The following is a 15,658-nucleotide window of genomic DNA, read 5'->3' on the forward strand; positions in this document are numbered from 1 at the left end:
ACTGTAGCAGTGCGCCACCTGGCTGGCCCAGAGAGTTAAACATTTTAAAGTCCATATGTGACTCAGGAAGAGGGGATTTTTTTTTTTCTTTTTGTCTTTTTTTGTGACTGGTAACGGGATTGCAACCCTTGGTGTCGCACCCGTACCGCGACTGGCAACGGGATCGCAACCCTCGGTGTCGCGCCCACACTGCGCTCAACCAGTGAGCGGACCGGTCTCTATATGGGATCTGAACCCTCGGCGGGAGCGCCGCCGCACTCCCAAGCGCCGCACTCTACTGAGTGCGCCACAGGGCCGGCCCAGGAAGAGGGGATTTTAAAATAATTAACTTTAAATATTGTTGGGAACTTATTGTAAAATGTAAGGATAGCCTGATGTCTAGTTAGGAAAAAAAAGTAAGGATAAATAGTGGGACAACTTGACATGATGTGTCTCTCGATGTGATAAATATGAAATACCCAACACCAGCTTTGAGAATTCTTGCCTAAAAAGTCTTTGAGCTCAGTCTAGCCTTCATGCTGCTTCCACTTCACGAAGAACACAGAACTGAGGGACAAGGTGAACGGTGCCTTGATGAACAGCCAGACACATCCAGAGTGTGGGACACTCTGGAAGACATTAAAAAGTGCCATAAAAAGTAAAAAGGTAGGACATTGCTGTAGATTTAGAAAGATGAAAGACGCATAACCAAATGCCAGAGACTTGATTAGGTCCTGGTTAAATGAAAAACAGACATAGAGGATGTGTGTGGGGAAGTGTGCACGTGGACTAGGTGACATGAGTAAAGCACATGTGTGACAAAGCGTGCATGTGGAGGGGGATAGAGGAAGTGGCCGAAAGTTTTGCATCTGAGCAGATGATATGTGGACATTCATTGTACTAAACATCCAACTTCTGTCTGATGAAGGTTCCACAGTGAGGTAGGGAGGGAACTGTTAAAATATAACCAGATATGTCGCTTCCACACTTGTGTAGGAAAGGAAGGGTTAGACAAAGTTTGATCAAGTCCGCAGAAGGCAGGGGAAGAAACATAAACTATTTAAAGAGAAAACACAAAATAAGATTAAGTTCAAATTATCTCCAATCACCATCAATAAAGTATTGCTTAAAAAAAAAAAAATCAGCTATATCAACTTCTTCATGATAGCCCCAAACTGGAAGCAACCAAAATGTCCCAAAGATAGAAGAATGGAAAGATAAACAGTGGTCAATTCATACAATAGAAAGCTACTCGAGGAAAGAAAGAAAAAGAAAGTTACTGATCCATGCAGCCCCACAGAGGAGCATCAACCCTGGCTGCACAACGGAAGCCATGCATGGGGCCAGGTCTGGACTGGACAGGGATTCCTCCTCCCAGCAAGCCGAGGCTGGTGCCTGTCCAGCCGCTGCCAGCCCCTGGAGGAGAAAGGCCTGGGTGCCCTGGGATGGGGGTGGGGAAGGGACAGTCCTGAGGACAGGCTCCACCCCAACAGTCTGTCTCTCCCACCTCCCTACCTCTAGGGGACAGAAGTATATGACCGCTGTGGTGAAGCTGTTTGGGCCACTCACCAGGAATTACTACATCCGGGCCATCCTGCACCTCCTGTGAGTCCTTGCCCCCCCTTCCCCCAGGGATCAGGAGGGCCTTGGCATAGACCCCCTCCACTGGCCTGGCTGCCTGGACAGGAGAGCGCCGGCCAAGTCAAGCCCCTTCCTTGGCTGGATGTTTTCCCAAACAAAAACCCAGGTCCCAGGCTCTGGCAGAGGTACCCCAAGCCTGTACCCATCATCTGTTATGCAGAACAACTCGCCCCAAACCTTCGCAGCTTAAGTGCACAGCAGTCATGTTTTGGGGTCGCCTGAGATCAGCTGGGTGGCTCTTGCTTGGGGCTCATAGGGAGGCTTGAGTGGAAGGTTCCCCGCACACGTGTCTGGTGGTCTTTGCTGGGAGGTGGTGGAAGCACCTGTGCATGTAGCCACTCCGTGGCTACCTGGGCTTCCTCTGCATGGTGGCTAAGGTCCAAGAGCAAGTGTCCCAAGAGTTGTCAAGGTACAGATCGAGGCAGAGGACAGCTCCAGGGGCCAAAACTTAAGCCCAACCTTTGGCAGAGCTGGCATCCCTGTGGCCTGGGGTCTGGGGGACAGCACATTTGCCATCTGTCTTGTCCTGAGATCTTGTGAGGCTGGGGCTTCAGACCCCCTTTCTGACTATCCTCCTGTGTTTCCCGTCCTCCTGCCCACACCCTCCCCAGGCTGGCGGTGCCCGCGGGCTTCCTGCTTGCCACCATCCTGGGGACTGCCTGCTTGGCCATTGCGAGCGGCATCTACCTGCTGGTAAGTGGCGTCCTGTGTGGTCAGCCCACCCCCAATCCTTGACACCCTCAGCCAGGGGCTCTGTGTCTGAGCCCACGCGTTTGCATCTTGTCCTGGTGGGGCGGCAGCAATCACTCGTCCCGTGTGTCCTGGGCCACTTCCCTCATTTTCTCATCAATCCGCGCTGCTGCCCTGCCAGGTGGGAAGTGGGGTCTCTACTTCACAAAGAAGGGGAAGGTCAGAGAGGAAACCTGGCTTGTCCTGGTGACACAGCCAGGCCAGCTGAGATCCCAGCCTGTATTTTTGTTGTTTGGGTTTTTTTTGGCCGCTGGCTAGTAAAGGTATCCAACTGTGGACCTCGGTGTTATCAGCACCCCGCTCTGACCAGCTGAGTTCTCTGGCCAGGCCCCAGCCTGGATTTGGATCCATTTATCAGGCTCTTTTCTCCTCTTAACCGTCTTTGCTCCAATTTGGGGGTGGACCCCCCAGGGAGGGCAGGGAAGGGGTGGCCTGCAGCGTGGCTCAGCCTTTCCATGCCCCCCAGGCGGCCGTCCATGGTGAGCAGTGGACCCCCATCGAGCACAAGCGCCAGGAGCGGCCACAGGTCGGAGGCACGATCAAGCAGCCACCCAGCAATCCCCCGCCGCGGCCCCCGGCTGAGGCCCGCAAGAAACCCAGCGAGGAAGTGGCAGCAGCGGGCTCCCTGGGTGGTCCCCAGTCCAACCCCATCCCGGTGACTGATGAGGTCGTATGACCATCGCTGGACCGGTCGGCCTTGGCTCTGACCCACACTCCCCTGCACGGCCACCACCGGGCGGCCACACTTGAAACAATAAACACAGAGAATGCCCTGTGCGCATGCAGCTTTTCCTGGGGGCTGGTGAGAGGGGCCGCCCCTGACATGCACCCCCTTTCCTGCCTGGTGGAACCACACGCCATATTTTGGTTTCATTAGCAGCAGCGTTGCCTTCTTTCTCTGCAGCCCCTGAAATCATGGTGTCTCATATATTCTATGAAATACGGTTGGCACCTGGAATTCCAGGTATGTGAGTTTGTGTTCTGAAATTTACTCCCTTGCCTGGGAGGAGGGAGAATGTGTCCTCCCGTCCCAGCTTTCCCAGACCCTACCTGGACTCACCCTCTGGAGTGTCCCTAATACCACCCTAAGCGGCTTGGATCCCAGAGGTGTCAGATGGGGCTGAGTGAAGAGGGAAAGCAGATGAGCAAATGAGCAGGTCACCGCGACTCTCCCTCACACCCCACCACATCCAGCCTGGTATCTGTCCAGCTCAACCAAAATCCGGCCACTTCCAGACCCCCCTCCTGCTTCCCCGCTCTGCCCTCACCCTCTGCGCGCCACTCCCAGCACTGCAGCCAGAGCTGGCCCTTCCAACCCAGAGCCCTGCCTGCTCAGAACCTGCAAGCAAGCTCGGCTCGCTCTGGTGAAGCCCAGGACAGACGCTCTGCACCCCGGCCCCACTGTTGCCCTCCCTGTCCCCTTGGCTCAGCCACACTGACTGGGTACATCAGGCACAGTGTCTTCTCGGGGCCCTTGCAGTGCTTTTCTCGCTGCCTGGAACACCATTCCCGGATGGCTGCATGGCTCGGCTTCCTTTGCCCTCCCTGTCCCCTTGGCTCAGCCACACTGACTGGGTACATCAGGCACAGTGTCTTCTCAGGGCCCTTGCAGTGCTTTTCTCGCTGCCTGGAACACCATTCCCGGATGGCTGCATGGCTCGGCTTCCTCCCCGACCTCTGCCTGGAACTGCGGCCCCTCTCCCCTCCTCACCTCCACCCTCACTGACCGGAGGCCTCCTGCTGGGTTTGTCCCGTGCCTGGGGGGAGGTGGGGTTCTGCCCCTTTTGTTCACTGCCCTGTTCCCAGTGTGGAGGACAGTGTTGGACACTTAGTAGAAACTCAGTAAGTGAATTGAACACAATCCTCCCAGGCTCTAGATAAAGGCCACCTCCTCCAAGAAGCTTTCCCTGAGTCCTGCTCCTTTGGGCTCCTGGGCATGTGTCCTCGTTCCCCACAGCAGCCTCCCTTCTTCTGGGCACTTGCACACAGTAGGCATTAATCAGTGGATGAAGACTGATCAGGCAGGGGGGGTTCCTGACAACTTTTCAGTGGTCCCACGGCCAATGTCAGCTTTTACTGCTGGGGGACCTGTGGTCACAGGTGGGAGACTAAGGCCCTGAGACTGCCCCAGGGCCTGGGCCCCCTTCCCACAACTGAGGCCCCTTCATTAAATGCCCGCAACAGAACAAGGGCACGGGCCGCTAGTCCTGACGGCCCCTGGTCTGGCAGAACAACAGTCCTGAGGGGCTCCTGGGCCTCAGGACTGACTCTGAAAGCAGTCTGGGCCCCTGCGGGGGTGGGGAGGGTGACTAGTTCTCTAAGGAGGGCACATGCCTGTCAATCGTGCTGCGAAGGCACGTGCCCCCAGCTGACACCCCCTGGGAATTTATCCTGAGACACCTGTCCTTGGGGCGGAGATGGTGCCCCAGATGCTCATGGCCATAACGAAGGGGAGAGGTCATAGCTTGGTTTGGGGGAGTGTGGCCCACGCCCGTGACCAGGTCGATGGCAAAACCACGGGGGACCTCCTTTGCTCCCTGTGCTAAAGTCCATCTCCACCCTGGTGCATCTGCTCATTCGTGCATAGACCTTTCTGCCCCTGGGGGACCAGCTGGGCATCCAAGGCGGGATGAAGGACAATGTGTCATCGAATGCCATCCTCTGGGGATGTATTTGTCAGTTTAATAACACGCGTTTACACTTAAAATAAATAATTGCCTAAGAAAATAGAGGGGTACTTTTTCCTCCCAGACAGGCTGGGAAGAGGGAGCTTGGGGTCCTGGGCCAGCGAGGTGGAGGCAGCCCTCAGACAGCCTTTCCGTGGTAGTTTTGAGACGACAGCCTTTCCGTGGTAGTTTTAAGACGTTCTCCAAGAGGAAACGGGTTCCTTCTAGCGCCATCGTCCGTCTTTGTAAAAGGGTAAACTTGAGACTGGAGATGGGGACGGAGCGGCGTAGGGTCACCCTCCGGGGCCGGGAATCCCAAGGACATGGGGGAGGGGCCCCGCCCTGTCGCGCCGCCAGGGTCGCCCAGGAGGTATAAATAACCATAAATACGCATAAATAGGGGGCGCCGCGGCGGTCACCGCGCCGAGCGCGGCAGGACGCAGGTGCAGCCGACGGGCACACGGATGAACTCGGCGTGGAAGGCGAAGGCGCCGGGCGCGCAGGGCCGGCGGCGCAGCACCAGCAGGCTCTGCAGCAGCTGCACCGAGTTGAGCGCGGCCGTCTCGCGGCCCGTCCTGGCGTTGATGCAGCCGCGGCACAGGCACTCGGCGAAGGCCAGCTTCTGCGGGTAGCGGCTCTCGTCCGTGTCGACGCTGCGGGGACGGGCGGCCATGCAGCCGGTCTCAGCACGGGAACATCCGAGAGCGCAGGAGCAGGGCCCGGGGCTTCCAGGAGCCTCCCTCCCCTTTCCCCACCAGGAGCTCAACCCAACCAATCAAACCCACCCTGCAGGAGCTCGAGCGGGAGATCGGGAATTTCCCCACGGAACCCTGGTAGCCAAGGTCTGGGGACAGCATGTAGGGAGGGGACAGCAGCGAGGACGAGCTCAGCTGACAGAGCCTCAGTTTTCTCGGCCAGTGGGGCTGCTGGATGGATGGAGAGGTGGGGGTGATTATGCCCATTTAACAGGTGAGAACACCGAGGCCAGTGCCCAGAGGCGGGAAGGAGTGCCCAATTCTGCTAGCGGGGACCCCGCGGTCCTCACCGGTATCGCCAGGGTGAGATGGAGCGCTGGTGGGTGTCCGCGTCCAGTACTTCCTCGGGCCGCAGCACCGGGCACTGGGTCCCAGCTGGGGACTCCTCCTGCTGCCGCCTACGACCTGCTGCCTCCAGGCTGGACACCAGGGCTACAGGCAAGGCCTGCTCCCACTTGGCACCTCGAGCCAGCAGATGTGGTGGGGCCTGGCCGAGGGGCAGCTCCTCAGCCGAGTAGCAGCGTGGGGTCCCATGGCTGTGAAATGCCTCCCAGAGTGGGGGGCTGTGGTGGGCCAGGCTGGTGGTCAGCCAGGTCAGAAGCAGGAGGCCATGGAGGAACTGGTGGAACAGGCGGGCAGGTGGTCAGGGGGTGCTCAGGGAAGGGAGCACCTCACTTCCAGCCTAGCTTGTCCCCTTCCCAACAGAAAGATGGGGTACAGCCCTCCCTTTACAGATGGGGACACTGAGGCCCAGAGAGGCTAGCCCAAGGGACCCAGCACACCAGGGCTCCTAGGACCTGGGGAGCTGGTTCTCTTTTCCCTCAGGTTAGGGGGCTTCCTAGACCCCATCCCAACATCCTCATTCTAGGCTCAGAGAACCAATCCTTCTGGGCCAGGCTGCACTATCCGGGTGGGTGTATGGGGAGAGGTGTCGGGCTCACCATTGCTGGTGGTGGTGGCAGTAGCGGCTGTAGGCTAGGCTCAGAGTAACCTGTGCAGCTGTGATGGTTCCGGAGGTGCACCTGGTGGCAGCAGACCTGGCTGCAGCAGGCTCTTTATACCTTTTACACCTGCAGCCACACCTGGGGAAAATCCGGCACTTCCTCCTGGGGAAGTGCCCAGCCGCGAGTGCTTCCTCCTCCTGTCCCCGCGGGTCCCCGCCTCGCTATGCCCCTGCCCTGCCGAGCCCACCTCTCACAGACACAGAACACCACAGACAGGCTTGTGTGGAGCCCCGTCAGACCCTGTTAACCTCCCTGCCACACCCACACGGACCCTTCCCAGCCTGCCACCTGCACACGGAGCCACGATCAGGTCCTGCCCCAACATTCTCAAAACTGACCTAAGCACCTGGGGGGTGGAGGCAGGGGCTTGCTCATTTACATCCCACTGTAGTGCTCCCCCAGGGCCAGTGTCTCCAGTCCTCTGTTGGTAGACATTGAGGTTGGTTCCATTTTTTATCTAAGATGATCAAGATCAGGTGAACATCACATGACCCCCCTCTTGCACAGGTGGGAGAGGTTCCAGAAGGGACCTGAGTTAGAAAAAGGTGTCTTCCTCGGGGTGCACAGTGTAGGGGTGGGAGGACAAGGTCTGAGGGCCCTCGTGCAGTACGCAACCTGCTCAACCATACCCAGTGTCCCTGGAAAGAGAGGAGGGAAGGGAGAAGAGGAAGGAAACGAGGGAAGAGGGGGGAGGGGGAGAGGGCCCCCACCTTGGGCAGATCCCATCTCCGCTCCATCCCCACGCCCCAATGTAGCCAGCGAGGACTCCTCCTGGCGTCCCCACCCTCCCAAAGCACTGGACACAGGTCTGTCCAAGCATGGTCCACCCATAGCCCCAGGGCTGGGACCACGTCAGGGGTAGTTAGTGCATGATGAACTGAATGCCCACGAAGGAGTTGAGGGACAGACAAGTGACGAGTGGGATGGAGGGCCCCCCCCAGCTTGGCTGGGCCCACCCCCATCTCCCGCCTCTGTCCCCACACCCTTTGCCCCAGACCCAGGGGAGGACAGGAGTAGATAAGGCAGCAACCCTCGAGGAGGGCTCAGAGAGGGCAGGGACCTGCCCCAGTTCCAGACCCTGATCCTCCCCGTGTCCCCACCCTCCTTCCCTGGAGCACTCAGAGGGGCTGCGGCCTGGATTCCAGAGCAGCTAGATTCTGATGACAGGGTCTCTGGGGACATGAGGGGTCCCTGGTGCCTGAACCCAGGCTGGTTGACTTCACAGTGGGAGCCCCCACACCCACAGCCAGTTGGAATCACAGGTTAGAATCTGCCATGGGGAGGGGGTGGGAGTTGGCTGGGCCTGCACCTATGAACATGGGCACCAGGGACGCAGATATTCCCTGGAGACCATTTCCAAAAATTTCCAATGAGAGTTGACTAGGATTCGAGGCAGGGCCTCCAGGGACCTCCCTGCCTCTGGCTGGCCCTCCCCTGCCCCCTGCTGGGTCTCCCCCTTGGCTCTGTGGTTGGAACTGTCCTATGTCCAGGTGAATTCCCACCTGCGGCCTCCTCCCTCTGTCCTCCCTGCAGGCTCCTCCTCCCCCCAGGTCCTGACTCATTCTCCCAGGGGGAGGAGGCTGCTGGGGGCCGAGGCGGGGCCTGGCGGCGGCATCACTTAACTAAGATCTCAAGCTTGGTGCGGCCTGGATCCCGCTACCTTCGCCTCTGCCCACCTCTTTCCATCCTGCCCCACCTGGAGGGTGTGTTCTGGCATTTTCTGTTTCTATTTTAAAAGCCAGCTGAATGAGAGCCATCTGTGCGGACCACAGGTGAAGCCGAGACAGGGCTTCGTGCCCACCCATGTGAGCTGCCCCGGGCGGTGCGCTGTCCGCGGGGTCCTGACAGCCAGTCCCTGGGACAAACGGGACCGGAAGGGCGTGGGGTGGGCTGGGCGGCACCTCGTTCCTGCGGGCAGCTGAGGCAAGTGCAGAAGTCCTGGCTTGGGCAAGACTGGAAGTGGCAGGAGGATGACAAAGGTTTGGAGGGCTGCCGGGAGGTGGCGGCCCATACAGGCCCGCCCCCAGACAGACCACGCCCCCAGTCCCAGCTGGTGGCTCAAAGGCTGGGGAGAGACAGATGGAGACCAGGGCAGGAAAGCAGACACGTAGACACCCACCCAGGGACAGAGGAACCGCCCTGGCTGGGTGGGAGCCACCCTCGTGGGCCTGGCTCAGGGAGGCGGCCTGCAGGAGGGTGCCTGCACCAGCTCAGGTTCCCCCACATCCCACCTGCCTTGGGTTCAGTGTCTCCCCAAAACCTCATCTCCACTGGTTATAACTGTTGAGGGTGAGAGATCCTATTATGGTAATTGAAAGGTCAGGCCTTGAAGATGTGATCGGATTGTAGAACCCTGCAGTAGTGAATGGATTAAAAATGGTGGTCAGGGGCGTGGTTCTGAGGGCTTCAAAGGAATGAGGAAGTCTTTCTGCTCTGCCATTTTCACAACGTGATGCCCTGACGTCACTGCAGTCACCACCAAAGAAAGCCTCACCAGATGTGTTCCCTGGACTTCAGACTTCCAGCCTCTGAAACTGTAAGCAATAAATTTTGTTTTCTTACAAAATTACCCAGTTCTATGTATTTTGCTATAAGCAACAGAAATGGACATAGCACCCTCTGTGCAAGGCAGCAGTGCCACCCACCCCAGATGTTTCGAGGGCCAGTGGGGAGGAGGCGGGGTGGGCAGGAGGCAGGGGGTGTCTGCAGGGTCTCGCTCCTGTTAGGGGTTCAGGGTCACTGCTCCTCTGAGTTGCAAATGTGCAGTGCAGAGGGTCATGCCAGGACTCGCTGGCCCGCAAAGGTGTTTCTAGTTAGATGGGAAGCTGGACACACTAGGGGTGGAGGTGGGGACGTCTGCAGGAACTGCTGGCGGGAGCGCAACATTAGAGTGAGAGGGAACAGGTGGCAGAGGTCCCGCCCTGGCGGCCTCACAAGCTCCTGTCATGGCGGGTTTGACTCCAGCACTTTCACCAGCAGGAGTGGTCTCCTCGTCTCTGCCTCAACCATGGCCCCCTCCAGGGCCGGCTCCCCAGGCCTGTTCACCTGGGGCCTGGATAGGGCTGCAGCTCCTGGGGCCGAGGCCGAGAGCAGGGAGGGGCTCATGGAGCCTCACAGCTGGCAGGAGGAGGGGCTGGTGGCATGGGCGCAATCGCAGCAGGACAGGCCCAGGAGAGGACTGGTGGCCACCTGGTGGAGGGCAGGTGCTCTAAGTCATCAGGGGGCAGGACATGACCCCCGGCCACCAGAATCCCACACAAACCATCCTCAGTGAACTGAGCGGTAGGTCATGTGAATGTGATGGAGTCCAAGCAGGAATGGAGCGTGAGGAACTTGTGACCACCCCCAGAACTGTGCGCTGCCTGGAAGCGTCACATTCTCTGGAGGGCAGATGCCCAAGGGCCGTCCTCACCGCGTGACAGAGGCCTTCCTGTCCCCAGACACTAGCCAGAACGCCCTCTCCACTGGACACCGGAGGGCAGAGTCCCCTGCACAGGCCAGCCTGCTCGCTCTGCTCACTTGGGGGAGTTCCCTTTGTGCCTGTCTTCAACCCGATGGCAAATCAAAGCCACAAAAAATTGCCCGGACTCACCATCAAGACCAAGCTGCTGTGACCCAGCTGAATGGCGTGGCTGTGCTGTGAGAGGGGTGCAGATGTAAGATGGGAACAGTCCACTGGAGAGAGCATAGGCCATCTGGCAGCACTTCACCCGGAGGTTCTAGGAAGGGCAGGGCAGGCCGTGGTGTCATGCTTGAGGATGGACCTGGAGTGTGTGCTTGGGAGGCCTTGGGGTCTTGGCCTCTCTGGGGCTCCTGTGTGCACTGTCACCTCAATACTCACAGGGGTGGGGGCAGTGAGCGCCAGGGGGCGCTCTCCCATGGGAGTGCTGTGGACTAGCACACCTCGGCCCTCAACATTCTCATCTGGGTCAGGGTGAGGTGATGTGGTCAGAGCAGAGGCCCTCAGACTCCCTGCCAACTGCTATACTGTCTCTGCCCAGGCCAGGGCCCACTGCTGGGAAGGTGGCACCATAACCCCAAAGGGAACAGGGTGGGTGTTAGCCCACCTTCACGGTGGGGAAACTGAGGTGCAGCACCCCACAGAGGTCACCCCACAGAAGTCCTCGCCCGCCTTCAATGGGCTCCCAAATACCAGGCAGAGTACAACGGAGTCGAGGGGGCTGGACCCAGGCACACAGACAGCACAAGGGCAGGGACAACTGCTTATCAAAATATTTTATTTTAGGAGACCCTCAAAAAAGATCCTCCACATTAGACAGATGCCCCACAATACCCCTGGGCTGTTTTTTTGGTCTTTTCTGTATTTTTTTTTTCCTTTTTAAATCAACTAAACAATTTGATGCTTAAAATAAAAGACAGGAACTATTTCCCAATCAGACTTTAGTCAAGAATATATATATATATTTTTTGATCCTGGGGCGGACGAGGAAAGGGAAGACGCTGCCAGTAGATCAGGAAGTGTTCGGTTCCTCATTACCAGGACGGAGGACAGCTCTGCTGAAGACAGGGACACACAGCAGGGGCTACCGTGGCCTGACTGGAAGAGGGGCGAAAAGGAAGGGGGGTGGGAGGGAAAAAGTGTTGTGAGCTGGGCAGGTGTCTGGACTTATAATTTACATAAAATTGGTGCTGCGGTCGCGGGACTCCGACCTGTCTGTGCGGTGGGACTTTGCTAGGGGAGGGACCGACCCAGTCTGGTGAGCAGGCTGGGGTCCAGCGTCATCTTCATTTCGTGTGTGGCTTCTTTTCCAGCTGAGAAACTGTTTTTTCTCTTTAAATTTTTAAAAAGAATCACAGCCAAAATAAGACATTAACTGCAAAATCCAAAATGGCTGTGCTTACCCTATTTATAAAAACACGTGAGAGTCTGCTCTGGGGAGCCAAGCCCGTGGGCTCTGCTATACTTTCCCGGGGATCTTGGCCCGCTTGCGTGCGATGGCATCCTCCACGGCTTTGAGCTGCTTCAGGAGCTCCTCCCGCCGCGACAGTGTGCTGGCCTTCCCTGATTTGGTGCTGGCGGCAGAGCCCGCGTCCGAGGCCTTGCCGGGTACACTTGTGACCTTGCTGGAGCTCCTCGACTGGGGTGATGACTGACGCTTCCTGGGGGGTTTGGAGGGACAGTAAGGCAGGACCTCAGAGCTGTGTCTGCTGGTGCGGGGAGCAATGCAGAAGTCCTCCCTGTGAGCCAGCATCCAGGCCTCCTCGGCAGAGTCCCCAAAACAGGACAGGGCTCTGGCTGGTGGCCTCCCACTGCCATGCCTGTTCTGGCCACAGGCAGGCCTGGCCAGCCCCGCTCCCCTGGCCCTGCCCCTTCCTTCCCAGGTCAGAGACTGGGAGGGTTCTGGGCTGGCCCCTTGTTCTTCACCCACAACCTCTCTGTGTCCACGGCCAGGGGGGTGTGAGAGAGGGGTTGGGCGTCTGGGCCCAGGGCAGCCCAGCAGGTGCGGCAGAGATTTCCTTTGGAAGGAATCTGCATCTTGCCCCTGTCCCCTTGACATGGAGAGTAAGAAAGGAACAAGCATCATCTCAGCCCCCGGCCCTCCTCGGGCCCCACAAGCCAAGCACCTCAGGTGTGTCCAGAGCCTGCGGTGGGCACAGTAGGAGGTGCAGCAAGTCTGGGCCACCCTGCTGCCTTCTGAGCTGAGGAGAGTCCTGGGGCCTGGCCCAGGGCTAGCCCTGATCACCTTGGCCTCCTCAGGGCAGAGGCTGGGTCCAGCCTCCTCAGTGTGCCCAAGGCATAGGTGGGGACTCACCTGTCTGCCGGGGCCACAGGGGCTTTCGAGCTCTGGCCTCTCTGCCGCTCTGGCTTTGGGGAGCCCAGTCTCCCACCTGACTTCCGGTCCCGAGAACCTGGGCAAAAGGGAGCAAAGTAAGGCTGGCTGGTGGTGAGGAGTTCAGTGAGGACAGCCTCACCGGACGCCTGGGATCTAGTTCCAAAGAGTGGAGGCACCTCCACGTACCTCCTCTGCTTTTATGAAGAAGATAAGAATGGAAGAGCCATGTAAAAAAGGAGGGAGATGTGAGCGCCAACGTGTCACAGGACCAGGCCCCAGTGACACTCCTGACGTCAAGGTTGCATCTGGATTCTCGGCTTTACCGAGCACTCCCTGTCTAATAAAAACAAAATAAAACTCTTACTTAGCTTTGAAGAAAGCTATCACATGGGTCTTCAAATATGGAGCGATAAAAAACGTATGACAGTTTAAAAAAGAAAAGCAAAACCAAGAGGTCAGGAATGTTTTATCCCACCACTGCTAAGGTGGGGCGTGTGGCAGTACGAGGTTAGGGTCACCACCTGGTGCAGGTGCCCTGGTTCGAGACCAGTGAGGGTCACGCAACCCTGGCAAGGATGGTGAGGCGGCTCCCAGGCCAGCCCACCAGCTTCCTCTTCCTGCACTCAACAGGCCCAGGAACCTGCCCTGGAGGGCGCCCCGAACCTCAGTCTCTGCCAGTGGTGGCCAGGCCCCTGTACCCCCATCTCAAGGAGGAAACTCAGGTTTTGTTCTGTCTGTCAAGCCAGCCAGGAAGATTCCCATCTTTCCATCTGAGCCAGGGGCTCTCAAGGTGTGGTACAGGGATGGCTGGGGGTCCCCGAGGCCCTTTCAGGTCTACACGGTGAGACAGTAACACAGAAACACTGACTGCCTTTCCAGCTATGTCCCTGTGAGCCTGTGGAGTTCCGGGTGCCCCATGATGGGTGCCATGCCCAGAGGGATGGTCCCAGCTGCCTTCAGTCAGCCAACATTAGAGATTTGCAAAAAAGGAAAATCAATGCCATTCCTGCTAATTTCTTTTGTTTTGGGAAATGTAATTATTTTCCATAAATGGTATTTGTGTTAAAATGTAGTGGTTTATTACTATTTTAAAACAAATATTAAATTTTGAAATTTTAGTTACTAATATCATAAATATTGATAAATGTAACTCACAATTAGAAGTTCTTTGGGTTCCTCCTCAGTATTCTTTAACAGCAAACAGGGTGTTGCAACCCAACAGTTTGAGAGCTGCTGGCCGGCACTCTGGGGGCCCCACTGGTCCTTCTGCAAGCCCCCCAAGGCTGCCCCCATCTCTGCCCTGGTCTCTAAGAGGCCTAGGGGAGGCTCACCTCGCTCGGGGGATAAGTTCGCCCGCTTGGCAGGAGGAGGGCTTTGTCTGTCCTTGTCTGATGGTTCATATCGCTTCCTGCTCCCCTTATCAGCTGCCTAGAATGACAGAGACGACATGATGGCAGAGGGCCAGTGGCCGCATCCTCACACCCGGCTGTCATCACCAGCGACCTGCCCTCTGTTCCCACAAATCCCTCTCTGGGGCCTCCCGAACAGCTGCCTAGAATGACAGAGACGACATGATGGCAGAGGGCCAGTGGCCGCATCCTCACACCGGGCTGTCATCACCAGCGACCTGCCCTCTGTTCCCACAAATCCCTCTCTGGGGCCTCCCGAGGGGCCTTCACTGTGTGCAGCACTTTTTGCCCTGCACAAGGCCTCCACGACCCATGTCCTGCACTGGGAAGGGCCCTGTGGCTCTGCTTGCCCCCACGGGGGTCATTAGCAGGAAACTGCCCCATGTGCTGGGCCTCTTGCCCTGCCAGCCACCTGCACAGAGACTTGGGCTCTCTGATGCCAAGGGAGGGGTGAGAACCATGGCGCTTTGGTGACGAGGACTTGGGCTGCGTCTCCCTGCTCTCTGTGCTCAGGCTGCTCTGTTGGAATGTGCTGGGCTACAGGCACAAGAACGCGTCCTTGAGGCAGGAGGTGCCCAGGACCTGCTCCCCGACGTGCCAGGCTCTGCTGATGCATGCAGGAGGCCACTCACTGGCCTCACTTGGTCTCAATCCCACAGGAGGAATCTGGCCCGAGGGAGCAGGACAGACCTGATGTGGCTTCCTGGGCTCCCGCCAGCCGGGCCCAGGTGCTGCTGCCTGGATGTCGGGCAGCCCACTGCCCGGGCCCCTGGATTCACCTTGTTCAATAGCGTCAACTTGATCTCCTTGTGGGCAATGAACGTGCTCTGCTGGGGCTGCCCAGCAGGTGCCTGCTGAGGTGTCGTGGGCTGCTGGGAGGACTTTCCACCTGCAGGTGGTTTCACAGATTTGGGTGGCTGCGTGGACGAATCCCTTTTCCGCTTTTCCTCCTTAACACCATCTTCTTTCTTAGATTTTCCTGCCAATAAGAAGTCCTAGTTAGGGCATACAGTGACAGTTTTCCTGTGGGCCGCTCTGGCAGCCAGGCAGCATCTAGGTGACACCACCTTTCTCATGGGAGGCCCAGCCCCTCTGGGCTGCACCCCCAGGACGCAGGGCCCACATACCTTTCTCCTTCTTGGTCTGGGCTGGGGTGGGGGAACGCGAACTGGCTGAGGACACAGGGCTGGCTAGGTCCGCGTACATGTCCTCCGAGTCCACACTGTGCGCTGAGCTGCTGCTGGATGTGGCACTGGACACTGAGGAGACACTGCTCACGCTCAGGGACCTGGACACACACAACACGTCTGTGCCATGAGGCTGACCGCAAGACAGACTGGGCCAGAGGCGGGTCTCTTCAGTGTGCTTTTGCCCAATTTTATTTATTTATTTTTGTCCTTTTTGAGACTGGCCGTACCGTGCTCAGCCAGTGAGTGCTGTGAACGCACCAGTCATCCCTATATAGGATCCGAACCCGTGGCGGGAGCACTGCTGCGCTCCCAGCGCCGCATCCTCCCGAGTGCGCCACGGGCTCGGCCCTGCCCAATTTTAAATTATCGTGAAGGAACGTGTACCCAATGAACATGAGGTTTGAGGGGGGCTCTGAGTAGTTCGAAGGTGCTACACAGTGAAGGGATGACTATGCCACTAATAAATGGC

The 15,658-nt window shown here is 57.9% G+C and overlaps 3 protein-coding genes across 3 annotated transcripts in view; 1 reads left to right on the forward strand and 2 right to left on the reverse strand.

Moving 5' to 3' along the window:
- LOC103585024 (cytochrome b-245 light chain) overlaps positions 1-3,147 on the forward strand; it is an 8,194-nt gene extending 5,047 nt beyond the window's left edge. The window contains exons 3-5 of the mRNA XM_008565883.1: positions 1,501-1,584; positions 2,232-2,313; positions 2,837-3,147. Coding sequence (XP_008564105.1) covers positions 1,501-1,584; positions 2,232-2,313; positions 2,837-3,046 — 376 coding nt within the window. The 3' untranslated portion in view covers positions 3,047-3,147. The remainder of the gene's footprint in view (positions 1-1,500; positions 1,585-2,231; positions 2,314-2,836) is intronic.
- Positions 3,148-5,451: 2,304 nt separating this feature from the next.
- On the reverse strand, positions 5,452-6,777 carry IL17C (interleukin 17C). The gene is made up of 3 exons (XM_008565884.1): positions 6,733-6,777; positions 6,082-6,410; positions 5,452-5,689 (listed from the first exon to the last, which is right to left on the reverse strand). Exons 1-3 carry the CDS (start codon positions 6,733-6,735, stop codon positions 5,452-5,454), a joined length of 570 nt encoding a protein of 189 aa, XP_008564106.1. The 5' UTR covers positions 6,736-6,777.
- Positions 6,778-11,016: 4,239 nt separating this feature from the next.
- ZC3H18 (zinc finger CCCH-type containing 18) overlaps positions 11,017-15,658 on the reverse strand; it is a 64,771-nt gene continuing 60,129 nt past the window's right edge. Inside the window, exons 15-19 of the mRNA XM_008565880.1 lie at positions 15,127-15,287; positions 14,779-14,978; positions 13,922-14,018; positions 12,570-12,666; positions 11,017-11,916 (exon numbers count right to left, since the gene is read on the reverse strand). Coding sequence (XP_008564102.1) covers positions 11,715-11,916; positions 12,570-12,666; positions 13,922-14,018; positions 14,779-14,978; positions 15,127-15,287 — 757 coding nt within the window. The 3' untranslated portion in view covers positions 11,017-11,714. The remainder of the gene's footprint in view (positions 11,917-12,569; positions 12,667-13,921; positions 14,019-14,778; positions 14,979-15,126; positions 15,288-15,658) is intronic.

This window comes from Galeopterus variegatus, unplaced genomic scaffold (assembly GCF_000696425.1).
Source record: "Galeopterus variegatus unplaced genomic scaffold, G_variegatus-3.0.2 Scaffold210, whole genome shotgun sequence".
Lineage (NCBI taxonomy): Eukaryota > Metazoa > Chordata > Mammalia > Dermoptera > Cynocephalidae > Galeopterus > Galeopterus variegatus.

What these genes read in the sequence shown, in the direction of transcription:
- IL17C (XM_008565884.1), bottom strand. An exon ending in ATCTCACCCTGGCGATACCG is followed by an intron (nt 5,690 to 6,081) that starts GTGAGGACCGCG and finishes CCGTCCCCGCAG; the next exon opens with CGTCGACACGGACGAGAGCC.